General features: G+C 42.0%; 1 protein-coding gene across 1 annotated transcript in view; it reads left to right on the forward strand.

The window, feature by feature from the left end:
* The window catches only part of ADAMTS16 (ADAM metallopeptidase with thrombospondin type 1 motif 16), a 154,952-nt gene that overhangs the window by 26,723 nt on the left and 101,053 nt on the right, over positions 1 to 27,176 (forward strand). Inside the window, exons 4-8 of the mRNA XM_027125373.1 lie at positions 12,525 to 12,807; positions 16,534 to 16,733; positions 18,206 to 18,289; positions 20,502 to 20,661; positions 22,178 to 22,283. Coding sequence (XP_026981174.1) covers positions 12,525 to 12,807; positions 16,534 to 16,733; positions 18,206 to 18,289; positions 20,502 to 20,661; positions 22,178 to 22,283 — 833 coding nt within the window. The remainder of the gene's footprint in view (positions 1 to 12,524; positions 12,808 to 16,533; positions 16,734 to 18,205; positions 18,290 to 20,501; positions 20,662 to 22,177; positions 22,284 to 27,176) is intronic.

Here is a 27,176-nt window from a genome sequence, read left to right on the forward strand (position 1 = left end):
TGGAAAGTTACATGTGTAACAGAAGTTGTGTCAAACACACAATGTTGGTACAAATGACCATTCCCCAGACCCCACGTTACAAAAACCATTATGAGGCCATATTGATACTGCTGTCTGATGTCCACTTGCTTGAAAACAAGGAAACTTAGTTATAACAAACCTCACCCAAAGTTGAATTGTGTCTTAGCAAGCCATTCAATAAACGGTAAACATCTGACAAAACTGTATAACCCCACAGGGATCTTGCCTGTCCCATTCCCTGAGTGCAGGGCTGGAAAGGGAAGGATGCCAGGTGAGCCCGGGGCCTTGGAGACACAGATGCTGGGTGTGTCTCCGTGTCAGGTCTGTGTATCTTATTAAACATGCACGTTGTCACAACCCCACCCAGACCTGCTGACTGAGCACTTCAGGATGGAGGAGGAGAGCATGGGTTTTGATGGACAGAAAGTTTTGAGAGTCATGGCTGGATATGCAGACTCCATAAGCAACACCCTCAACCTACCAGTCCCTCTTCAGGGAAAGTCCATGAAGTTCCTATCGTGTATCTGCAGCAGGGAACCTGCAGGTGAAAAGCTTGTGCCTCTCCCTCTGCTTTGCCTGGTCCAGGGGTAGTGGGGAGGAGACAGGTGAAGAACTGAATTCAGATGCTCATCACTTTTAGCAACAGCATTAGTGAAAGTGGTTAAACGAAACAGGACAGACGCTTTGCATTCAGTTTTGCGATGCCCCACATGGATCTCTGGGAAAACAGCTCCAGCACTGGCCCCTAAGCTGCCTGCAGTCTCTAGTTTTCATTGCCTGCCTCTGTGTTCTCTTATGAGGAATCTGACCCCTTAGAGGGCCCTGGAGTCCGGGCTATGCTTGTTCTTAGGCTGGTTGTTGCCAAGGGCACGTCTCTGAATGACTTCACCCCACTGTGCCCCCAGGAAGCCCCAAGGTGTGGAGGGAATGTCCAGCTGGGAGCCCAGCAGTCCTGGCTGCCACCCTTGTTCAGGTCACACTCCTGGAGCCTCAGGTTTGTTTAATTTTCTAAATACTTTACTGATGTATAATTCACGTAAGAAAACCTCACTGCTTCAAGTGAACAATTCAGTGATATTTTAGTTAACGTACGGCACTGTGCAACCATCTCCACGATCCAGTTTTAGACCATTTCCATCACCCCAGAGAGAACGATTGTGCCCAGCAGTCACTCCCTGTTCCCACCCCAGCCTGGCAACAACTGCTCTGCTTCCTGCCTCTGTAGCTTAGCCTTCTCTGGACATTTCAGAGAAATGGAATCATACGAAATGATATGGCTTCCTTCACTCCACATACTGTTTTTGGATCCATCCATGTTTATCCATACTGCATCCCTTTTAACTGCACAATGGTGTTCCATTGTAAGGATGTACCACATTTTGTTTATCCATTCACTCACTGATGGACGTTTGGGTTATGAGGGCCTCAGTTTCTTTATCTACAGAAATGTAGCTGCTGGTCCCTACCTTGCAATTCTGTTCTGAGGATTATTGGTAATCAGATGGTATCCAGTCCCTGGAACAGAGGCAGGGGCATGATAGGCAATCAGTAAATGAATGTCATCAATATTAATATGATTAACAGAAATAGGGTGTCACGTTCCTAGAACCCGGAGCTTAAAGGACACTGTTGTGAGAGACTAGATATCAACACCAAAACCAGTGAGGAAGAGAAATATCCCCAGTGGCACAATTAAATAGCAAAAACAGCTGATTCATGAGCTAAGTGTGAACTTGATGAGCTCGTAACAGAATTCACCTAGAGCCAGCAGCTTGCCGACGCCGGAGGGACGGGTGCCTGAATCACCCACTGGGATGGATTGAGTGTGTGTGGAAAAACTTGCATGACTTCAGGAATGGCTAGTAGATGCAAATGACAGCACCCCGGGGACCCATGGCCTCTGATGAGAAACACGTGTGCCCGCCCCGCCTCGTGACGCTGGCCGACTTCTCTGCCCTGACCATGCAGCAATGGCTGTCCAGCTCTGCTGTGACCCTCCCGAGCTGTCGTTGGCCTTTTGGTCTTGGTTTCCCAACCTGCACAAAGTCCTGCACACACTTTACTTCCTCTCTCTGCAGATTTCCTTGTGCAGCCCTCAATCTCCAAAATAACTACTGGGATCTTGATTGACATCATTAAAATATCTTTTTTTTTTTGCCACCTTTGAAGTGTATATATTTAATCTGCACCAGGGAACCTAGGAAACAGTGGTAGATTTCTTCCTCGATTTACAGAGACAGAAGCTAGGTCTCAGGACACATGCACACGCGCACACACACATGCGCTCACCCTCTGAAGAGAGGCAGAGTCAGGCCTTTAACCAGAGCTTTGGCCTCAGGAGCCGCCACTGGCCACTGCATCGCTGCAGCACGTGTCACAAGGCTGGGTTTAACACCTGCTCTGCCCTTAAGAGCAACACAATGGCAAGCAAGTCCCCACACCTCACCCTGTCACTCCAAACGGAAAGGTAAAGGAGGAGCCAGGCCAGTGGAGGGCTGGGGGAGGTGTGCACAGGAAGCAGGACTAGTGGGCGCCAAGAGAGACCAAAGAGAGCCTGGGTGTTCCCGAGGCTGGAGGGTAGCTGGTGCAGCAGAGGCATCCTGAGGCCCCCGGGGTTGGCAGGAGCACAGCCCGGAAGGAAATTGAGGCAGGTCAGAGGGTAAGGCTCCAGGAATTGTGCTCTCAAATCAAGGGAGGCAATTGCAGGGTTGTAAGTAGTTAGTGATCTGCTTTATGCTTCTTTTTTCCTCCAAAAAAGTAGAGAAAACATTAGAAGGAGGGCAAGAGTGGAAGGGGCAGAGAGTAAGCATAGCCCTCTGGGGGAGAAGGTGGAGGCGGGATGCAAGGATGAGCCCAGAAGCTTCACGTGTCCCCTCTACCAGATGGGCTGGAAGAGATTTCCCAGAGCCTTTGCCCAATTTGAGCAAGGCCCTGCTGAATCAGTATTAATATTATTAGTAGGTGAATCTATCACAAGCGGATATTTTGCAGAGAACGTGAGCTGATGCCGTGTAGGGCCACAGGGCCACTGCCGTGGCTGTTCCCTCTGCCTAGCCCACAGCCTTCCCTCTGGAATCCGCACAGCCAAATCCTCACCCATTTAGGGCTTTACTGAAATGCCGCCTTCTCAATGAGGCCTAACTTGTTCCCTATCTAAAATTGAAACCCCCTTTCCTACTCTCCCGGCGTCTTCATTCTGAGTTGTTTTTTTAATATAATTTATTTTTAGGGCATTTTTAGCAAAACACAGCAGAACTGGGTGCAGAAGTTTCCCATCTAGACCCTGCCCCCCCCCCAGATGCACAGCCTTCCGCCACCAGACGGCACATATGTTACGATTGATGGACCTACACTGATACACCATAATCACCCAAAGCCCGTAGTTAGGGTTCACTCTTGGTGTTGTACACTCTATGGTTTTGAACAAATGTATAATGACATGTATTCATCATTATAATACCATGTAAAATAGCTTCACCACCTTAAAACTCCTCTGTGCTCTGCCTATTCACACCTTCTGCCCCCCTAACCCCCAGTAACCACTGTTTTGTTTTGTGGTTTCTTTTACTTTTCTCCGTAGTTTTGCCTTTTCCAGAATGTCATATCGTTCGCATCGTACAGTATGTAGCCTTTTAAGATTGGCATCTTTTACGTATTAATATGCATTTAAGCTTCCTCCCTGTCTTTCCATGGCTTGGTAGCTCATTTAGTGCTGAGTAATATTCCATTGCCCGGATGCACCACAGTATTTATCCATTTACCTTCTGAAGGACATCATGGTTGCATCCAAGTTTCAGCAACTATGAAGCTGCTATAAACATCCTTGTGCAGGTTTTGATGTGGATATAAAGTTTTCAAATCTTTTGGATAAATACCAAAGAGTGCAATTGCTGGATCTTATAGTGAAGTTTGTTTAGTTTTATGATAAACCTCCAAAATGTTTTCAGAAGTGGCTGCACCATTCTGGATTCCCACCAGCAATGAGTGAAAATTCCTGTTGCTCCACATCCTCACCAGTATTTCATATTGTTGGTCTGGTAATTCTACTAGGTTTATAGTGGTATCTCATTGTTTTAACATATGATGACATATGATGTGGAACATCTTTTCATATGCTTATTTACCACCAGTATATCTTCTTTGATGAGAGACTGTTAATGACTTTGGCTTATTTTTTAACTGAGTTGTTTTCTTATTGCTGAGTTTTAAGAGTTTTTTGTGCATTTTGGATAACAGTTCTTTATCAGGTGTGTCTTTTGCAAATTCTTTTTTTCCCCAGTCTGTGGCTTGTCTTCTCATTCTCTTGACAGTGTCTTTCACAGAGCAGAAATTTTAAGTTTCAGTGAAGTCCAGCTTATCAATTCCTTCTTTCATGGATCCTCTGGTATTGTCTCCAAAAAGTCATTGCCAAACACAAGGTCATCTAGAGTTTCTCCTGTGTTATCTTCTAGGAGGTTATAGTTTGGCATTTTACATTTAGTTCTGTGATCCATTTTGAGTTAAATTTATGTGAAGCATGTAATGTCTGTGTCTAGATTTCATTTTTTCACATGTGGATGCCCAGTTGTTCCAGCACCATTTGTTGGAAAGACTATCTTTGCTCCATTGTCTTGCCTTTACTCCTTTGCCAAAGATCAGTTGACTGTATTTGTGTCTGTATCTCTTTCTGGACTGTCTATTCTCTTTGTCTATTTGTTCTCCAGAACCACACTGTCTTGGTTACTGCAGATTTATAGCGAGTCAGGAAGTTTGGTAGTGTCAGTCCTAAGACTTTGTTCTTTTCTCTCAATATCGAGTTGGTTATTCTGGGGCATTTGCCTCTCCCTATAAACTTTATAACCAGTTTGTTGATATTCACAAAATAATTTGCTAGAATTTTGATTGGGATTGCATTGAATCTATAGATTGAGTTGGAAAGAACTGACACATTGAATTTTAACTTTTTATGATTTACATATTATTACATCAATTGTTTACTACCTGTCCTCCACCCCCCAACTCCACGATGGAATTTAAGCTTCACAAGAGAAGCTGTGTTGTCCATTGTTGTATCTGGATTGACAAGAAGAGCACCCAGCTCATAATAGGCAGTTAATGAATATTCACTGAATGCATGAATGAATGAACGAACATGCTACACATTCCCTGGATGAGAGGAACTGTGAATTTCCTCCACTATGGGATCAAATTCATGTCTACATGTTACACAGCTCTGTAAATGAATCTATTGAATATTAGAGCGTTTAATCCATGGTGTTCTGATTATATTAGGTAGCAGCAATATCTTCAGTGCCTTGACTAGGTGACTGTTGGCTTAAACATTTCTCTTTGTGTCTTGGGAATGTGCAGAGAAATATAGGATCTGAGAATTTAAGTTCGAGCCGTTCCTAGTTCAGATAGTTTTGTGTCAACCAAAGGCAATCTTACTAAGCAATCAGTCTAGGACAACGTGCTCTGATTATTTACCTGGCGCAGTTTTATCAACACGCTAGTGGATGTGATTTATAAGAATGTTCGTAGGTGACATATACTATTTATTATGGACAAATACCACAGCCATGTATTTAGGAAACTAGTCTTAAGAGGTAAGCTCCCGAATATTTGTTAATTACCAGTTGTTCTAGAGCACTGTTCTTCCATAAAACTTTGTGCCGTAATAGAAATATCTGTGCTGTCCAGTACGGGAGCAACTAGTCATGTGTGGCTATTGAGCAATGTCAAGACTAAATTTTTAACTTTATTTGATACTAATTTAAACTTGAATCCCTGTGTGTGACTACTGAGCAGTTGGAGGACTGCATTCTTAATTTTCTTCAGTGTTAATTAAAATTAGTGGCCACCATTTTGAACAGCACACATCTAGAAGTTTTCCTCTAACAGAGATTTAAATCCTTGCCATAGATTGACCTGAAAGATGTCATAACATTGAAAAGCTCAAAAAAAATTACTAATGAAAAATAAGAATACACACTGCAATGATACTTAAGCTCCAAGAGAAATTTGATCTCCCTTTATAAATAACAGCCATGTCCCATTAGGTTATCTATGTTCTTGACTTTTTTCACATTCATTGTTTTTTCATGAGGTATTCCCATTTCAATCCAAAAACCAGATCTTGGCTTTATTAGAATTTTCAGCTTAATAAGCACATTCTTTTACTATTTACTGATTCATTTATTCTGAATTTATTTTTTAATAAGTCCTTTCTGGTTTCTAGGTGGTCATTCATTGCATTTTTAAAAACCTTTTGGGTTAATAGTTGGTTGGTTTGTTTTCTTTATTTTTTTTAAATTTCTCTAAGTGCAGTATGAGTACATCTCACCATTTTTAAAGAACCAGCTTTTGGTTTCTTTGTTTTTCCTCTATCGATTTCCTATTTTCTATTTTATTGATTTATACTCTAATTCTTATTATTTCTTTTCTTCTGCTTACATTACACTTAATTCAACCTTCCTTTTCTAGTTTCCTATGTTGGAAACTTAGATTATTGATTTTAGATCTGTCTTCTTTTCTAATATCTGCATTCAGTATTATAAATTACCCTCTTAGCATTCATTGCATCCTACAAATTTTGATAAGTTGTGTTTTCATTTTAATTTAGTCCAACATATCTTAAAATTTCTCTTGAATTTCTTGTTGACCCATGTGTTATTCAGAAGTGTGTGGTCTAATCTCTACTTATTTGGGGATTTTCCAGTTATCGTGTTTGTTATTGATTTCTAATGTAACTCTGTTGTAATCTGAGAGCAGACATTGTATAATTTCTATTCTTTCAAACTTGTTAAAGTGTGTTTTATGGCCCAGAATGTGGTCTGTCTGGATGAATGCCCTAAGCAAGCTTGAGAAAAAAGTGTATTCTGCTACTGTTGGATGAAGTAATATACAGATGTCAATTATATCCAGTTGACAGACGGCATTGTTGAGGTCCTTAATGATTTTCTGCCCACTGAATCTGTCCATTTCTGTGAGAGGAGTGATGAAGTCTCCAACTACGATAGTGGATTCATCTGTTTCTCCTTTCAGTTCTATCAGACTTCACTTCATGTAGTTTGGCACTCTGTTGTTAAGGTACATACGTGTTAAGAATTGTTGTGTCTTCTTAGAGCGCTGACTCCTTTTATCGTTATTTAATGCTCCTCAATCCCTGATAACTTTCCTTACTTTGACGTCTGCTCTATCTGAAATTAATATAGCTACTTTTGCTTTCTTTTGATTAGTGTTTTCATAGTATAGTTTTGCACCCATTTACTTTTAATTTATCTGTGTCTTTATATTTAAAGTGGGTTTCTTGGAGACAGTGTATAGTTGGGTCATGTTTTCTGATCTATTACAATCTCTTTTAATTGGTGCATTGGACCACTGACATTCAAAGTTGATGTAATTGAATTAACATCTACTATATGTGTTACTGTATTTTATTTGTTGCCCTTGTTTGTTATTCCTGTTTTGGCCTTCTACTCTTTTTCTGCCTTTTGTGGTTTGAATTTAGCATTTTATATTGTTGTATTTTCTGTCCTACTTTAGAATATCAGTTCTACTTCTTCTTTTCTTTTTTTCGCCCAAGAGTTTGCAATATACATTTACAACTAGTTCAAGTCCACTCTCAGCCCCCACCAGTATTGCAGTTATTTTCCAGGTGCACATGGTGGTAGAGAAACAACATGGTGTGCTGACAACAGTGTGTAAATCTGAGTAATTCTGAATTTTAATCTTAGCTACCCCACTTCCTAGCTCTACAATGTTGGGAAAATGTATGCATTTAATGTCCCATTCCTTTAAATGGGAACATTAATTCTCACTTCATATGTTTGTTATTAGAATAATAAATAGAGCAAAACACCTAGCATATTACCTGCCACATAGATGGTGCCCAAGACAAAGTAACCATAAAAGTTCTATAAAAGTTGCATCTGTCTTGTGTTTTGGAAACATCACTAAGGAGACTAGAATGAGTAGAATATTCCCAATACAAATTACACTTTTGGAGAAATGACAAAGAAGTACAGTAAAAATGAAATGAATTAAGAATTGAAATGCCTGTTTCTACTAATGAGATGGATCACTTTTTCACAGTGTTGATTGACACTCGTGGTGTCACCTGAGACAAGCTTGCAACCAGTTCAGTGAGGAATCCCTTACGCAGCAGGAAGGAATCTGATACACTGCCCAACCAGGCTCATCTCTTCCTAATTTACATTTTATTTTTTGATTCATGCAACTTTTATAGACAGCCTTTCTAAATAGATATACACTAATAAAGATCTATCAGCATTTAAGTGTGAATAGCAACAAATATAATACAGTAAACATCCTACCTTCAAGCTTCAACACTTTCTTACATTGCTCAGAGCCAGCATGTTTTGTTTTCTTTTATTTTTTATTGAAGTATAGTTGCTGTCCAATATTATATGTTACAAGTGTATGGTATAGTGATTCACAATTTTTAAAAGTTATACTTCATTTATAGTTATAGAATATTGGATATATTCCCCATGTTGTACAATATATCCTTGTAGCTTATTTTATACCTAACATCATAGTTTGTACCTCTTAATCCCCTAGCCCTTGATTGCTCCTCCCCCCTTTCCTCTCCCCACTGGTAAATACTACGTTGTTCTCTGTATCTGTGAGTCTGAGAAACAGCACTTTCTCATCACTGACAGGGCACCCACTCTTTCTCTCTTTATAAATGCAGTACAAGTGTCGAGTTTCTCAATGTCAAATGATTTACAGAACTGGCGACGAGAGATGCAGGTGTCTGGAGAGCTCCCCTGCAATGCCTGGGAGAAGCTGACCTTTTCTGAAGCCGGTTAATAATCCACCCAGCTTACCTCCCAGTGGTTACTGTGGGCAGGTGTACACCAGATATTTTATGAGCTACTAAGTAAATATTCTCGATTCAGTAAAGAAAAGCACTGATAAAAAGAAAACATTAATCTTCCACAATTTACCTAATCATTTAAATAAGCTTGCAAACTAATAATACAGCAAGATTTATTGCAAGATTAATGCAGCAAGAAAAAAGGAGTAACTTTTTTCTTGTACTTTTCAGTATGTATTGATTATAGAGGAATATCAAAATATCAGTCTTACCAGTTATTGTGTCGTTCTATGTAGTTAGTGAAATAGGGGATTATTTAAATACAGAATACTGTAGCTCAGACTAAATTATAAATGAAACAAGCATAAACACTTGACTACTGTGTTAGTGAAAATTCAGAAGTCCTCCAGAAGCAGTTGTCTCTTGCCTGCGGATCTGGTCCTCTGGGCCACCCAGGATGTAGCCTTAAACCCAGGGGAAAGCAGGAGGCGGTTTTGAATCTGGAACAGCTGTCATAGAACACAAGTGTTTTAGGGGAGGAAGGCAGAGAGCCTGAGGCAGCAGGCCAGAAGCAAAGATGTGTTTGGGGTGATGGTGTTGGGATACACCCACACACGGTCTTCAGAGGGATCTCGTACTGTAGAGTGAAAAATCCCCCAGAAACACCTTGCATTACAGAAGGGAATCAGACATCATCAGGGTGAAGTACGATATTTTACACTCTTTGTTTCATTAATGCAGCAAATATTTTTGCTTAGGCCATGTATTTTGGAGGCCATGTATTTTAAATATATATTATTTGTTTAATCTTACAATCTCGTGGCAAGTAGCTGCCTTTGTATCCACTCCCTAGAGGACAAAACAGCACAGAGGGGATGAGTAAATCATCCGAAGTCACAGAGATCATGTTAAAAAAGGATAATAAATGCTGGGTGTCTGACTCATCAGTCTGTTCTCTGCGAGTCCCCCCAGTTTTGCATCAGAGATGCTGAACATTATCTGCTCTAGAGCACCCACAGGAGCTTCTCATCTTTTCAGGGTGATTTGAAAAGCATGGGATTGTTTGCATGTCAGAAAAGATTTTTTTAAAAGCAAAAAATTACTAGTTTATTTTTTTCAGTTTAACATTTCAACTAGTTACCTTAAGTAGTGTACAAAACCTCTCTGGGGAGTGTTATCACACAAGGTTGAACATATTCATGATTGCTCATGTGACTCCTGAGTTAGTTTAATTGCCAAAGGGATGAAACTAGCTTTAGCTATTATTTAATTCCATACTAGGCTCTTCCTTGATAGAACTGAAGACTTTAAAATATTGACTATCCTAGTTTAGTTGGTAGAGTTCTAGGGCAAAAAGATTCCCAGGGCATCCATGGAGCTCACCAATGAGAGCCCCTCACCTCCTCCACCTCAATCCAGAGCATAAATTCCAAGTATTTCACCTCTCCACTGCTAGCTGGCATTTGGGCCCCGGGAGGTCTACACCCCATGGGGCTGATGGCTTCATTGATAGTTTACCAAGTTTACCTTCTCTTACCTCTTTCCCACCAGCGGAACACCATGGTCAATGCTTAATCTCTGAATGTACGATAAGCCCGGTTGCCCCTCTCTTTTCTATCTCCACCCCCAACCCTCCTGTCCCTGAGAGGTATATTTGGCCCTTTCCCAAGATCTCAGAAGTGCTTCTCCATGTCTGTCATCCTGCACTGTACAAATATTCAGACCCATGCAGGACAACTCAGTCCACCACAGAACTTTAGTTGGTGTGCAGTGATGGGCCCTAAGCCCCCCCAGATGAGAATCAGACTCAGGCATCTAAATCAGAGGCACTCTTAGAACAGGCAACCAAGCATCAGTGTCTTTGAATACCCAATCAGGGTCTAATCAGTGTCCTAAATTATCAAAATAACTTGCAAAAAATCAGTACACATATAAATACTGTACTGGAGAGTTCTAAATTATAGCTGGATAATTCTGTAGGAGTAATTCTTTGTATGATAAAATTATAAAGGTATTTTAAAACATTTAGAAGGATTTAAAAAATTAATCTGTAATCCCATGATCCAGCAATGCCATTGACATTTTTTTTAAAGAAAGGATGCACACAGAGTTTAAAAACTTGAGTAGTGCCTAAGGATGTAAAAATGGTAGTGGAATCCCCCTCTTGTATCCCTCTCCCTCGATTTTCTCTCCCTGAACATAACCAGCATCAACAATTTCTCATCAGTCCTTCTAGGAAAATTCTTTACACTTTTAAAAATGAACACATTTGGAATCCCACTATATACTTTATTATACACTTTTTAAAAATAACAACTTCTGGGACCCCTACAGTATAAGCCTTAAACTTACAGGTTTTTAATTTATTCTGATTTTGTTCCAATCCTTATACTTTGCTTCCCAGATGACCTTGAAAATGTTGTTTTATCAGCCTGATTCTCTATTTCCTCATCCATAAAAGGAGGAGCATAATGATACCTACCTCACAGAATTGCTGTGAGTGATAAATAAGGTGTAATATAGAAAATGTTGGCCATAGTCTTAGGAGTTCACACACACACACACACACACACACACACACACACACACACAATGTTTAGTTAAGATTATTATCAGGACATAATTAGCTGGCCTTTTTAAATCATTATGTTCTTGCCAAATATGTAAATGTACTTTTAAAGATTACCTTGAATTAGTTGGTAAACATTTAAATTATTTCTTGTTTTAATTATTTTTTCATTTTGTTTGTATTTTTTATGCTATTACAAACAAGGATTCAATTATACATTCACAAATACTTATCAATATTGGGGACATGCCTACAAGAAGTATTTGGCAAGAATTCCAAAAGGTTAAAGCAGAAACTAACACACCATTGTAAAGTAATTATACTCCAATAAAGATGTTAAAAAAAAAAGAATTCCAAAAGGGTAAAATCCTAGAATTGAATTATACATTTTCAATGCTGATAGATGTGGCAGGTCTGGCCCCAGTCTACCCTTTCCCAGTGTCATTGCCTGTTTGTTCCCATTTCTCCTAACAATTATCAAGTTTGAAAAATACTTGTCACTCTAAAAGGCAAGTCTCTCAATTTTCTCTCCTTTAAGATATTTTTGTCATTGTTTGTGCTTTCATTGTCTGTTATGCTGTACAGACATTTTTTTGTGTTTTCATAATCAGTTCTTTCCTATTTCCCAAATACTTTGCTTAGAAAGACCTCCCTGATTCCCTAAGAAATTCCTTGTGCTTTCTTCTGGATTAATTTTGTCAAGTTACACTTTTATAGAAAGTGTCACATTTTATTGAAGTCTGAATAGAATTTTGCTACTTACTATATTAGGATTATAATTTTATGTCTTTATTTGGGAACTCCCCTCACCACCTCCACCCATATTAATATCTAGGGTTGTGTGCTTTCTCCTCCAATTTTTGCTTTAAAGGACCTGACCTTAATATGTTGTGCACTCTCTTTGCTCCTGGAGTCGAGTCAGGACACCTCCACACCAGTGTCTCTACCAGGGTGCGGGTGGGGAAAGGGCTCAAGAGTGGGGCTGTCCCATCCCTAATTCTCAGCCCCCTGTGCGACCCCTTTCAACGTGTGCTCTCAGTGGCGGAAACAGGACGTTTGTGAGCAGATAACAGAACGGTGATGCGCATTTCTTTCTCCCTCTCTATTTTGCAGTCAGGCATGATAAGAACCCAGGAAGCGGACTACTTCTTGAAGCCCCTCCCTTCACACCTGGCAGGGGGTCCCAAGGACTCTGCGGGGGGTGGGCCTCCCTCCCACATCCTGTACAAAAGGTCCACCGAGCCTCGGGATCCGGGGTCCCACCAGGTCGCGATGATGGAGAGAAATTGGCGGCTGGAAAACCGCCACCTCTTCCACCACGAAGATCAACCCCCGCGCGGCGGCTCCAGTCTCAGGCACCCACAGAAGCTGCATTTCTGCGGAGGACGCAAGAAATGTATGTAAGGGCGATTCTTTTTAGTATTTAACGATTTGGACATTTCTGTAAGCCGACGGAGTATTTTTAATTTTCTTCAAAGTAGTCAGCCCTAGAGGTGAAATTTGTTGACTGCCTTTGCTAAACTTCAGTGATGATTCCAAAGCAAACCCATCAACTGTATGTTCAGTTTAAAACATCTCTCCCTCATAGATGGATAGATAATGGTAGATGTTTTTCTTTGTTTGTTTGTTTTGTTTGTTTGTTTGTTTTTAAAGAGCTGTTCCCTGGGCAGATTAAATGACAAGGTGCTCAGAAATGCAGAATCCACCAGATGTCTTCAAAAGAACCCTGGCATGTCTGCCCGATAATTCCGTACTTTTGAGGTCTAGACTTATTAAAGCTCACATGCTTTTCCTGCAGAGGTGATTTGTCCCTATGCAGGTTTATATACTTCACTCACCACGTCAGAAGACAGAGTGTGCATGACAAAATTTATCTGCAATTTATCACCAAGGCTTTATCGAAGTTCTTTTTGTTTGTGTCATGAACATTTAAAAATAGATGTGATATTTACATTTTATGTAGGAACATCTCACAAACTCAGGAACAGGAGTTCAGTGTTTTCTGGACTTTTCCTCACTTCCTTCGGCTTTCCCCTCAAGCATTGCTTTATTTAGCAAACCTTCCCCAAGGAGCCTCTGGAAAGCCCATCCTTCTCTGCGGCTTGGTTTCGTTGGCTGCTAGACCCAGCACCCTCAAATAGAGGTGGGCATGTGCAGGGTATCCGTAAATACTGTGGAGAAGAGAGGATGACCCAGAATCACTTGGCATCTTTGATAAAAGAACAAGTACCGTTAACCTGTCAGCACCTGTGCGTCATCTGAACTCACATCTGAACTGTGTAAATTGTAACTAAGTCTTAGGCTACATTCAAGTGGACTTGAAAAACTCAAGCCAAATTACTAAGAGTGAGTTCGGTCTTAGGGGAGGCAGCGGGAAGAACAATGTTGAGCACAAGTAGAGGGAACGGGAGGCTGCGGAGGTCAGGGAAGACAGACTGAGCGGGTATTGGAACAGGGCACACTGACCAGCCACAGCTTCCTGAGTCTGCGCAGACAGGGAGAAGCTGGCGGAGGCGGCTGGGGGCGGGGCCAGGCAGAGGCGGGGCGGGGCAGAGCGGGACCGAGGAGAGGGACTCAGGCACAGACAAGGTCAGAGCCAGGATGGTGCTCACAGGGCTCCTGGTGAGGGTGTAGTCGGAGTAGGACAGATTCCGTGTGTCGGGGACAGAAAGATGACCAAGCACCTGGATGCAGGCAGGAAAGATGGTCAGGGCTGTCTTCACCTCTTTGACAGGACACACCAGGGCCTGAAGCACATGTTGCAGTGTCTCTGATCAATCCAGCAGTGTTGACCATTCTGGAATGAATATGACCCTTTCATTCTTATCTGGAGGTGATCAGAGTCATTCAGGCCAGTAGCCCTAAGGCACAGTTGTGCATACAGGGCAGTACGATTACGCTGTTTGGTGGGGCTGTGTGTGCACGTGTGTGTGTGCATGTGTGCACATTTGTAGGTGTATTTGCTTCCACAGCCGTTTCAGAATCTCAGTAGACGGGGTTGGGTCGTGAGAGGCAGTTATTTGAAAAAGATACTAAACTGTACAATAAGGTTTGTGTTTGGAAAATGCAAAAAGAAGTAGCCACTGTTTTCATAATAAAACTAGAAAAAAAAACTGCCACGAAATGCCACTTGCTGGTGGGCGGCATCAGTGGTTGATCTGGTGCTGTTTGACTTGCCACCGTTTCTGTCCCCTCCTGCTGGGTACATGGCAGTTCCTGAGGGACTGGGGGCCCTATCTAGCAGAACTCACACACAGCACCTCCAGGATCAGCATTTAATTCTCAGGACTCAGTTACTTGTGCAGGACAGTTCCATGTTGTCCATGAGACTTGGGGCTTCCCTGGAGGAATCCTGGTCTTCTGTCTCAGTGGGCTTCACACTACAAAGATTCTTCCATAGAGTTCAGAGAATGAGAGATTGTTCTGTGTGTTTAGGCATCTCTCTGTGGAAACGGGCAGACAAAAGCAGATTGATTTGCTTAAAATCAAAAGTGATTCTGAACCTCAGACTCATGAGTTAGCTTGCTCCTTCTAGCTGCAGGCTTCACGGGTGGGTTTTGAGCTGGGACTCACGTGTTTGGGAAAATGCTGCGGGACCATATTGAGGGGGGAGTGACTTGTTTTGAGGGACTTGTCAGAGCCCTGGCTAGTAAGATCACCCCCCCACCCCAGTGCTTCTGCCTCTGTTCCAATACTGGGGGCCTGGGAGGCTGCTATGCTCCTATACTGTGTCCATTTGCACCCTGTACCTATGGGAATTAAGACTAAGGGTCCTGGGACCACACTGCCAGATCTGAAATCCATTTCCAACACTTTCTAGGGAGGGATTGTGAGAAAGTTACGTTCATTCCCCATGCCTTCGTGGCCTCACTCCTACCCGTGGCTGGTGTAGAGAATGAATGAGTTATACATAGACATCTCTTAGGGTGGGGATCACATCTGTGTAAATTGCATCAATGTCATCAATGCATGATGACTGCTTATTAACCTTTAGCCAGTGTAACAGTTATCCTCCGAAAGGTTCGTTTAGGTTTGGAAGTATTTTAGCAGAGAGATAAAATGCAACGGACATGGGAATCAGTCAAACAAAACAGCATCTTCTAGCAGTGTGTTCCATGAATAGAGCTGGCATAGCCTTTGAATTAGTACCACCTAAATATGGGGATATTTTGAAGCCTACTTTCACCTGAAACCATTCTAACCACATTTTCTCAGGCATCCACTAAACCTAGTGATTTTTAACATAATGTTAATTTACTGATTATTAATGCCAAAACTATTTTTTTTTTTTTTTTTTTGATACACGGGCCTCTCACTGCTGTGGCCTCTCCCATTGCGGAGCACAGGTTCCGGACGCGCAGGCTCAGCAGCCATGGCTCACGGGCCCAGCCGCTCTGCGGCATGTGGGATCCTCCCAGACCGGGGCACGAACCTGTGTCCCCTGCATCAGCAGGCAGACTCTCAACCACTGCACCACCAGGGAAGCCCCAAAACTAGTTTTAAATGGCTTACTCCAAGAGGACCGAGTACATTTTGTCTTTTCATTAAATTAGATAAATATTTGCAATACTTTCTAGGAAATTCAGTTCTGCAGTGAAGTGGATCTGTTTTGAGCAGTTTATAACCCATTGGAAATACTACAGACAAACCAGTTGTGTGTCTAAACATGGGAATCAACTTTAAAAACTATTAGGTCATTAAAACTCTTCAAATAAGAACACAGTATAAGACAGCACTCCTTTTTGTAATTATTAGTTTCACTGTTTTATCAATAACTCCTTTGCAGAGCCCTGTTGAACAGATCTTTATGTTCATAGTCTTTGAACATCATGCTTTTAGATAATAAGAGCTCAGAGCCAAAGTGATCTTCTTTTTGCTTTAAATCAGGACAAATTTATACAAAAGTCAATATAACAATGAATTCCATGACATGTAGACTATGCACACTTTACTTAAATGTAGTGTTCCACCTTAACACATGTTTTGCATCACAGTTTTAAGGGTTTTATGATTCGTTTTATGAACATTCATTTTTAAAATCCATTTTCTTTAGCACGAGTTCCACCACTGGTTTTGTGTGACAACTTTACATTCATTTCCTCTCTGAACGCCCCCCCTGTAGACATGCCCAAGCCTCCCAAGGAAGACCTTTTCATCTTGCCTGATGAGTATAAGTCGTTCATAAGGCACAAGCGGTCCCTTCTGAAGTCTCATAGGAACGAAGAACTGAACGTGGAGACATTGGTGGTGGTTGACAAAAAGATGATGCAAAACCACGGTCATGAAAACATCACCACCTATGTACTGACAATACTCAATATGGTAGGAATGCCCTTCTTGTTGAAGTCATGTGTGTGATTCCACCTAATGGTGTGTGTGTGTGTGTGTGTGTGTGTGTGTGTGTGTGTGTGTATGTTTTGCGTCCTACTTTTATTTGTGGATTTATGTCTTGTACACAAGAAATATTTTATCTGTGATAACTCCTTCACTTTTACTATGCGCCAATAAGAAGATCCTTTTTCAATCCTTCAGAGAATAAAATTCAGAGGATGAATAATTTGACTTTCTCTGCAAGCCAGTAACATATTTCAAGTTTACTGATGTCTTCATTTATCAGAAATCTATAAGAGGATGTGGAGACATCTGAGTGCAGTAAATCTGCCCATCGGCATTATATGTGAGATTTTAGATGGCTGTATAGAAATACCCATCTTTTTAGGGATAGGAGTGTTCAAATATTGAATATACATCTTTCTATCGACAAGAACAAGGAACAGTACTCCCTTTAGAAGGTTGTTGCAGAGAAGATGTGACTGTGGCAGCTTTAGTCATTAATGAAGAGTGGAGCAAGGTGTCTAAGCCCCATTCCCCCCAAGTGAGACCTGCATAACAGAAGACAAAGTATGGGGTCATCAAAGTGTATTTTAACATAGTTGTGATGACAATGTTTGAAAATGTTTTATGTCCTACCTCTATAAACAGAGTACCCCTAAATGTATTTCAACTTGCCATGAAGTGGTGTGGTTGCTATTACTGTCCTCATTTTTGGTGGCCAGACCCTCGTGGTTTATGATCTCCCAAGGAACTGAGGGAGGAGGTGACACAGACTGCAGGTCTGTGACAGCCCCCACTGCAGGTCTCTGATGTGTGCAAGCATTGCCTCTGTTCTGCAGAGCTTTTCCAGCATTTCTACACCTCAGTGCCAAATTAGTTCCCTGCTGCTTCCCATGTCTGGTGACTTGCCCTCGCTCAATACCCCATACGCCACTCGGATCACTCATTTTTACACATGTGACCATCATCCCTAATGATGGTCACATCATCCTTCCCTGATCACCTTCTCTCCACATTGTTTTCCTTCTCTTTCTTGTATCCTCTTGGTCTTTTCCCAAGAACTTCTCTTATTCTTCTGGAATATTTTGCTAGGACAGCTTCAGGAGGGCTCTGCTGTGTATCATCACTATGAGTTAAAAAATAAATTAAAAGAAACCTCTTTATGTCTAATGAGGACACTTACCAACTAGGAGGCCTGATAAGAGGTGTTTGATAAGAGGAGGAACCTGCCTCCACAGACTTCATTATTTTACTTCCAGGCACCAAGAGTAAAGATCCAACAGTTGGTATAATTGGCTGTTAGATATTCCCATACCTGTGTGTCTAGCAATGTAAGAAACTTAACCTTGCTATGTCACTGGAGAACACAGGATTGGCCTTCAGCTGTGGACTCCAGGCTAAGGGCTGGGGGAAACGGGTGCCGTGTATAGGGACTGATGTGGATTGCCTGTCCTTTTCAGGTGTCTGCTTTATTCAAAGATGGAACAATAGGAGGAAACATCAACATTGCCATTGTAGGTCTGATTCTTCTGGAAGAAGAACAGGTATTCTTTGAAACCAGTTGTTTTTTTCCCCCAGAAAAATAAATTCAAAATAATGCTTTGTTTTCCTAAATATAATTGTTCTATGGATTCTTTACTTCTCTTTCCCTTGGGGACAAAAATGTTTTAATATTTTGTGTCTAATGCAATGAGTTTCTTGTCAGTTCCTGTAATGCTTATTTGGTTTTGTGTGTGTGTGTGTGTGTGTGTGATTTTTGTGCAAGAGTAGTAAGAAATACTCATCTGATTGGCTAATAAGAAAATGGAATAGAAGGGCTACTTTAAATACCCTGTTGGAAATACACTAGGAATGCAAGGTGCAAAACTTGTCCTCAGCCACTGTGAGCTTTGAGGATGGAGATGAAGTGAGCCCTTTGGTCTTTTGCTAGAAGACTAACAATGTCCTGTAGCCCAGAAGTTAATTTGTACTGTGTGGCAGTGCATTGTTGTACTCTATTGCCTCCCAACTGCTGAGACTGACCTTCACCACCTTTGGTCTCGGGATTTTATTTTTGTAGAGATTCTAGGATGTCAGGCACATTCCTCTCATTGCACACAAACCCCCAGATTATGCTGGATCTTGGGAGCAGTGGGCATAAGACTGTCTGTTGCCTTCATTTCAGAACCCTGTGTGAACACACAGAGGTACCCCTCCATTCACAATAAGGACTCGTGTGAATATTCCATGGCAGAAGTAAGGGGGACGTCTTAGCCATAAAGGGCTCTCACTTGTATTTTGCCCCAAGCTGGTCATTGATTGGACCTGGGGGCGTAAACCCTGGGTCCTAGTCAGGCACCCTGCGTCCAATTTCACCCGGGCTGACATCTTCACAGAGTCTCCTGTTAGCCACAGTTGTCTTGTTTATGAAACAAATGATTTTTAGATGAAATCTGAGATCATTTATGAGATTTAAGATGCCTTCAGATTTTTAGTTTCTGGGGTGCTGCCCTCTTTCCCTGCAGGATGGGGCATGCACGGGCAGACCTGCTTCTAGCCTGAAGAGTCAGCAAGATACAACTCCATTGTCTTTTGTGTGAGTGTGTCTGCAGAGGGGGTGCTGAACTAGCAGGGCTTCTCAGGTGACAGGTTAATTATTCTTTGTATTAAAACGTTTCACCTTGGAACTCATCCAAGCGGCAAAGAATAAGCGAGGTTATCATTTGATCGTACACCTGTGTTAACTTTAATTAATGCAGTTTTCCTGGAAATCACCCGCTGAAGAATGTAAGGCATGTCCCAGGGTTGATGTACAGCATTTAGCTTGGGTGCATTTGACTCTCTGGAAAGACACAATAAACATTTAAGGGGAAAACATAGTCAGTGACTGAGAGACGCAATTTCAAAGCAACACTCTGGTCATGAAAGCTTTAAACAAGTTCTTGTCCTGAAATTGAGGTATTTAACCTGGTTTTCTCTGACCATCCTTAGAAAAATATATCATACCTATAAATAAGCTTTAAAGAACTCATCTGCCTGCCAGTTTTGGGAGATGTCCTTGCCACCCACCCCCCCACCCCCAGTTCTTCATTTACCAAGACTTCGGGTAGCTTTCACTCTGATCTTTCACTGCTGATCTATTAGAACTTGGTATATATGGGTAAGGTGAAATGTCATCTGTATAGTTTCCTTCTAGTTCCAGCCTATTTGCTAGAGATAAAGCTTTGTCAGTTGAGCTGCCTCTTCTCATAAACATGGTGCCTCTGTAGGAAAGTGACGATTTAACACTGTAATAATAACTCTTAGAAGAGTTACAAATTTGAAATCTTACTTGCCCAACTTGGTTATGAAATAAACACAACACCATCCGGGTGTGTTTTTGTGTATGTGCAAATTCTCGTATAAACGATTCTGTTGCCTTATATAATTTTTCAATGTTTTATAAAGACTTTGAATGTGAACATTTCATGCACAGAAGTCATCTTTCTTGGGTCATTGAAATGTGTTCAGAGTCAGCAAATACATCCCAACCGTTTTGGTACAGAACTAGAGAAATAAACATGAGTGTCTACACTGAGTCTGTACAGGTTTTATATATGACACCCTCCTTTGGATTTTAACACATAAAATGGGTAAATTAGTTTCTGCCATCCAGTTCCACCTGTGTAACTGAATCCAAGTTAGTGCTAGTTTTCTGTGATGACAGAGCCAGTAACAACTGCATGACAACATGTTTTCTTCCTGTTATCTCGGGCTCCTGGTCTGTCTCCTGCATAGCCAGGGCTAGTGATAAGCCATCATGCGGACCACACCTTGAGCAGCTTCTGCCAGTGGCAGTCTGGATTGATGGGGAAAGATGGGACTCGCCATGACCATGCCATCTTACTAACCGGCCTGGACATATGTTCCTGGAAGAATGAACCCTGTGATACTCTGGGTAAGACCCTCTGCCAGGGTTTTGAGAAACACATGTGTGCTGTGTGCCTTCAGTGGCCTAGGATATGGAGTATTTTTGCCCTCATTCTGAATCTGTAAGCTGTAGCTGCTGCTGGGTGGAATTGTAAGGAATAAACTCCCTTCCCTGTATAAACTGTGGCCAAACAGAAGAGTATGCATTTATTCACCAAAATCAGTTCTTTCACAAGAAAAGGTCTCTCACAGATTCAAGAGCTTCTATCTCTTCTAATTTGAGAAATAATTTCTTCCATTTCTTCTTCCAGTGGTGAGAATAGGGTCAACAGATTCAAGGGTGTCTCATTCTATGAAAAAATAATAATACATTTATGAATATTTGTAGAGATACTACAACAATATTGGATCCCTGATTTTTCCATTTCTCTGTGAATATCCCAATCTTAGCCATTTTCAACATGTTTATTAGGCTGGGTGTATCTTGGTGGTATTTTATAATATGATACAAGTTTTTTATACTTTTCCAAATAGTGTAAAGCACAGTGCGCTACTGAGCAAGGCTCTCCTGACCTTTTTTCCTAATTCTCCATTTCTTCCCAAGATCTTAGGGAAGAAGGGTCTTTATTACAAAAACATTCAGATAAGACTTGGTTTAATAGAGGTTAGTCCTGACTACTTGTTCCCAGAAAGCCCTGAGTGCAAGGTGGACCCTGGGCTGCCTCTGAGGACTTAGAATTCAGGAGGTTCCCACCCTGCACATGATAAGCTCACTGGGCCTAAATTGTACAAATAATGCGGTTTACACGGAAGACTTGCTTTCATTCTGGGGGCCTGGAATTTTGGCCCACTCCAGGCAGGGGTGCTATGTGACCAGTCCCCAACCAAAGGTCAGGGCTTTGTGTCTCTAATGAGCACCCTGGTGGGCAGTATTCCCCTTGTTGGAGGAATTAAGTCCGTTTGTGCGACTCCACGGCGGGAGGAAGCCCTGGAAGCTCGTGCCTGGTTTCCCCGGGCTTCTCCCCAGGTGCTTGTCCCTTCTGCTGATTTTACTCCGTATACTTCCATCCCTATTAAATTACACCCAGGAGCATGACAGATGCTGAGTCCTGTGCACCCTCCTCGAAAGTCCTCCACCGTGGAGTGGCCTTGGGGACCACCTGACACCCACTCTCTACAGCCTTTTTCTCAGGCTTTTGAGAACACAGTTGTTTATAGAAAAAGGCTGAAATTCTCCATCTGCAGGGAATGCCCTCTTCAACTACGCCGCCATTGTAACCTGTAACTTGAACGTTACATAGAACCATGGATTGGGAAGGGAAAACAGACCCCCTTCTCCCACATAATTCAGACCCCCTTCTCCCACATAATTCAGGACCCTTTATATGATTGTCCAAGGGTTTCCTGTTTCATATTTCACCTGACAAAATGAGAACCAAATTTCTCTAAAGGACAGAGGTAAATACACACACATGACACACCCTCTTTCTTTATTTTACTACAATATTGCTCCTATATGTTCTTTTGATCTTTATGTCCTGTAGGATTTGCACCCATAAGTGGAATGTGTAGTAAATATCGCAGCTGTACGATTAATGAAGATACAGGTCTTGGACTGGCTTTCACCATCGCCCACGAGTCTGGACACAAGTAAGTGCATCTCCCTGGGAGGATGGAGCCTGGGGTCCTCTGCGGACTGGAAGATTGTCTAGAGATTCTGGTGCAGTAGCTCAAGCCTGTGAGGGGAATTCACACATTTGCAGCGAGAACGCCAGTAGGAAATGCTCACGTAGGCGCTTCTGTTTTATTTGAGTGTCTCGTCGCACACATTCTAAAGCTGTGGCAACACACATGTTTGCACTTTCCTCACTCCCTTCTTCCCTTCCTGCTCACACATGTGCATACAATCACAGACTACAGACTCTTCTGTCTCTGCTCCTTTGTCCTGGGTTTTGAACTTGGTCCTGTGAGCTCATCTCATTCCATGGTTAACTCCTACGGGAGGACTCCACGTGACTGAAGATGGTAACACGCCCGCCCATTGGTAACTTACTATTCTCAAGTTTGCATTCTTATATCACTTTCAAAATTTGTAGAGATGGGTTTTGACTGGTGTGCAGGGTTTGGGGCGTACAGGGAGGACAAGAGGTGCAGCCTGGTGGGAGCTGGTTTGCTTCCCACATCCCCACGTTCCCACCATTGTCAGTTGTGAAATGGGGCAGCATCAGGGGGAGTGGGGAACCCGGGGCTTTGGCACAGATGGATAGACACCGATGCAGGACAAACAGCTCTCAGCAATGGGTGGCATGTCATTAGGAGTATCTTTATAAGTGAGAAGCTTACCTTTATTCCTGTAGAATGAAACACTTCTGTCCATTACTTATAGTAGCTATTATTCTTAAATAAGATTTCTTAGTCTAATAATCTATAGGCTGCCTCACTTCGAGGCGCCATCTATTTAAAAAAAAAGTTTTTCTCAGTGGGGCCCACTTGCTGATTTCCTGCAGTTGCCCTGATTTATATGAGCATCAGCAGTGGTAACACAAGTGTTTTCCTGCTGGACTGAAACTGTACTTGAAGCTTCTCCTAGAAAATTCACAGCCAGGCATTACAGCTTTTCTATTTTCACTTTCATCCTCATTTTATTTGCAAATTACAAAACTTGCAGAAGGCAATGTTTGTGATTTGGTCTTTGCAAAGTTGATTTCTCCATCCCCTGTTAGAAATTGTACTGAGGCCCCTCATGTCATCCCGACCTGTTCAAAGCATCTGTGTGTGTGTGTGTGTGTGTGTGTGTGTGTTTGTACACATGTGTGCCTGTCCTTAATGGGCTCTCACAGAGGCCCTGCAGACTTTGGCTCTGTGTGAACTGATGACCTGAAAGTGAAGCTTATATCTTATTACTGATCCCTTCATCATTACAGGTAATGATTGACTTTTTCAGTGCCTAGAAAATTGCACCTACACTTTACAAAGCTTTCAGTTAAGTCATAATTGTAAATAGGCTGCTAGAGTTAAAACTTCAAAAAAACTCATTATTTTAACGACATGGGGCTCTTGCTGTCCTCTGAACCATACCTGAATTTAATTAAACAATCAAAGTAAGAAATATTTAAGTCATCAAGGGCTGAACAAATCAGCATTAGATAAGCAGTTGAGACTCAGGCCCCTGGTGCGTCCAAGACGAGGCTCTCAGTCTTCCAGTCAACAAGGATTCGTGTTTGCTTTTATTTTTTTCTTAGAAGTCAACTATTAATATTTCCTTTCATCACTAGGGCTGGGTGTAGATGGAAAAAGAATTTCTTCCAAACAAGAGAAAAGTGTTTTTACTTGCAAGTGAGAATACAGATGGGAGGAAGGAAAGGAACTCTAGATTTGGACACAGGCAAGTCCCACTCCTGATAGAACTGACCTCCAGGAAATGATCAGCTCCTTCCCAGCACCTGCTGCTTAGAGAATATTGTACAAGAGTCAGGAGGACTGAGAGCTCTGAGTGTTTGACGTCACCCGTGAAATAGCTTCTGATCATATTGAGGAAATAGGAAATACATGTGGGATACATACATGTATACATACATGAGGAAATGGGAATACATGTGGGATACATGTATTTATGGGATACATAAAAAGCACATGCTAATTGACAAAATAAGTGATCATAATAGTACTAATAGTAATCATAACGCTAATACGTGCTCTTTGTGGAGTAGTTTCACATGTAACTCTAAGCCTGGAAACCCCTGGGGATGATCTCTTACCTTCCCTTCACTAGCTGGGCAAGGAGCCTGGGCTGAGCATTCAGCACAGGAGGCGTGGAGGAGCTGCAAGGGGTCAGAGGTGAGCTGAAGGGGGCGTATTTCTAACACATTCTTAGCTGTGGCAACTGCGTCAAATGAGAGGGGCCGCAGCAGGGAAGATTCAGCAGCCCAGCTCTGTGCAGTTCAGGTGAATTGAAAACAAACAACTTTATTCAGTTTATTCATTTAAGAACTATTATTACTTGGAGAAGGAATCATAAGTTTAATGCATGGATCAAACAGCATGCCTTCCTCTTATCCTTGGCAAAGAGCTCTAAGCAGTCAATTTCTGAGCCCTGTACCTTAAGAATTAAAAAATAATTTTATATTTATAAGTTGTAAAACATCCTGTTTCACAGATGAATCTTACTTCTTCAATTTGGTTTACATTCAGAGGACATTATTAAGGTGGAGGAGTACTTCTCTGTGCCTTTCAGCCACAGGTTTCCTAACCTTTAACTCAAAGAAAGATGCAGTTCATGCCCAGCTAGTTTCTTCTACGAGGTTCAGTTCTTTTTATCCTAAGACATCTTGTAGTTTCTACTGGAGAATCTGACCTAAAAATAGGAATTGCTAAGAACCAGTGTTTGGATCTGTGTTGGGAAGGGGAAAAGAGGGTCTGGAGCTGAAAGTGAGGATGTGTGCTTTCCCTTAGTGTGTGGGACTGAGCCAGGACTGGTGCAGGGCCAGTTTCCTGCTTGTATTAAATCATTTGTCACAGGATGTGTGGTTTCCTAGATGCAGGTGTTGAAGAATCGGCACAGACACACTGAGGGTTCAACTACACATTTTGAAGAGTATGCCGTCTGGGCATGGATCCATTTGAAAAATTCTCATTTGTCAAAGGAAGTCATGCCATTAGATGGGTAGGGCCCTGGGACTCGTATTCTAGATACCCTGTGGTTCTCTGGCAGCCTGACAGTGACCAGGCTGCATCTCCTGATCTCCTCTTACGTGGGTTTCCATATGCAAAACCCGTAGAGCCTGTGAGACCTCAGCAGGTGTGTGCAGGTGTAATTTAAGTTGCATTGTTTGAGCTGAACATTCCTCGTATATAAAGTCAGCTTAAATACTTAATTTGCATGATCATTTCAGACCATCAAGACAATATTAAACATACTTACTGTGCTCAGGAGTATTCATGATCCATCGTTCTGTCCCCTGTCTTTTCCACTACTTACTGACCCATTCACCAGGCACAATTTGGATTCTGCCAGCAAAGCACTGTGTAGCGTTCTATAAAATGACTAGTGATCCATGCCCTTCAAAGCCTAAAGAAAGATAAGGTAGGCATGGCATGCAAGGGGTCAAGCAGTGAGGGCTGTAGGCATTTCAAGAGATGCAAGGAAAATCAGGGAAATCTTCTGGAAAGAAACAGAGTTGGTGTGCTGATACCATTCAGCTCAACCATATTCGACTGGTGATGTTAGACTCCCTTTCAAGCATTTGATGGTGATGTGTGCACCTCACTGATTTATGACTGTGCTCTGTCATCAACCTGAGCCCCTACAGCTGGGTCAGGGAGGTGCTGGGTGATTTTAAGGGTTTGCGGAATATTAAAGCAAGCGGCTGCTTAAAGATCACCTGGCCCGGTGATTGTCAGACTGCCCCCTAGGGAGCTCCAGCATGTTGGAGCATCATTTCTTACCAATTTTATTTCCTGTCATTCCTCCTAAGATTTTTGTTTGTTTCTGTGTCCAAAAAGTATTTGAAAACCGTTGACCCTTGGCTGAACTGCCTCCTCACCCCCCTACACACACACACACACACACACACACACACACACACATGCACAAAATATGTATGCAAGTGATATCTGACATCTAGGTGTTGAGAGATTTGATCAAGACCACATTTGAATCTGGGAAAGATACATTTTGAATTTTCCTTTTTGACATGCGTGGTGCCAGGTATTTGAACAGTTTAAGAGGAAGGTTTTATTATCCCATTTTATAGGTGAGGAAACTGAGGCTCAGGGACTTGAGAAATTTGCCCCAAATCAACCCACTTGTGAACGACAGGATCAAGACCTGATGGAGGTTCCCCCGCCTCCACAGCCTGTGTTCCCCCAGGTTATCTGACCTGTCCTGGCCCTGAGAGTCCCACATGACTGCTGTCCCCATGTCCACTTCCCGTCTCTCAGGGAGGATGGGTTTGCTTCTTGAAAAGCCTGCATCAGGCTCTGGACAAGTAGATCCTACCTGTGGTGCTATCATCACCTCCAGGGTGTGATTTACCATCCAGATGACTCTGACTCATCGTTGCTTTGAAGGGTTTCTCCTTTCCTTGACCTACTGCTGTCTGATCAGCTTAAAATATTGGTACGACCTCTAAAACAGCTTGGCTGTTCATCATTCTGGGTATATCATTAGTAATAAAGAAATACTTGCTGATGTAATTGAATAATTCAAGAAAATTCTATAGAAGACATTAAGAGCATCTGATACAGAATATAATTCTCAAGTCCAAGTTAATCTGAAATTATGTTTACATTTGGGTATTTGAGTTGTTGTTGTAGCTGGAAGGTTGTTCTTTATTCATTCAACAAACATCGGTGGAGCACCTGTCACGGACTAGTGAGTCCACTTGCACTCGGGCTCTGAGCATTGTTAAGAAGAGCCCCTGTAGATAAGGAAGAGAAAAAAGTGCATTGTTTTAACATGTAGGGTGATAACCACTTTGAATAAAGTATTGTGAGTCATGGAAGCAAAAAAAAAAAAAAAAAGGTCTGGTAATGTATAACTTG

The sequence above is a fragment of the Aethalodelphis obliquidens genome, unplaced genomic scaffold, assembly GCF_003676395.1.
Source record: "Aethalodelphis obliquidens isolate GAN/ISIS:26980383/991018 unplaced genomic scaffold, ASM367639v1 scaffold29, whole genome shotgun sequence".
Classification (NCBI taxonomy): domain Eukaryota; kingdom Metazoa; phylum Chordata; class Mammalia; order Artiodactyla; family Delphinidae; genus Aethalodelphis; species Aethalodelphis obliquidens.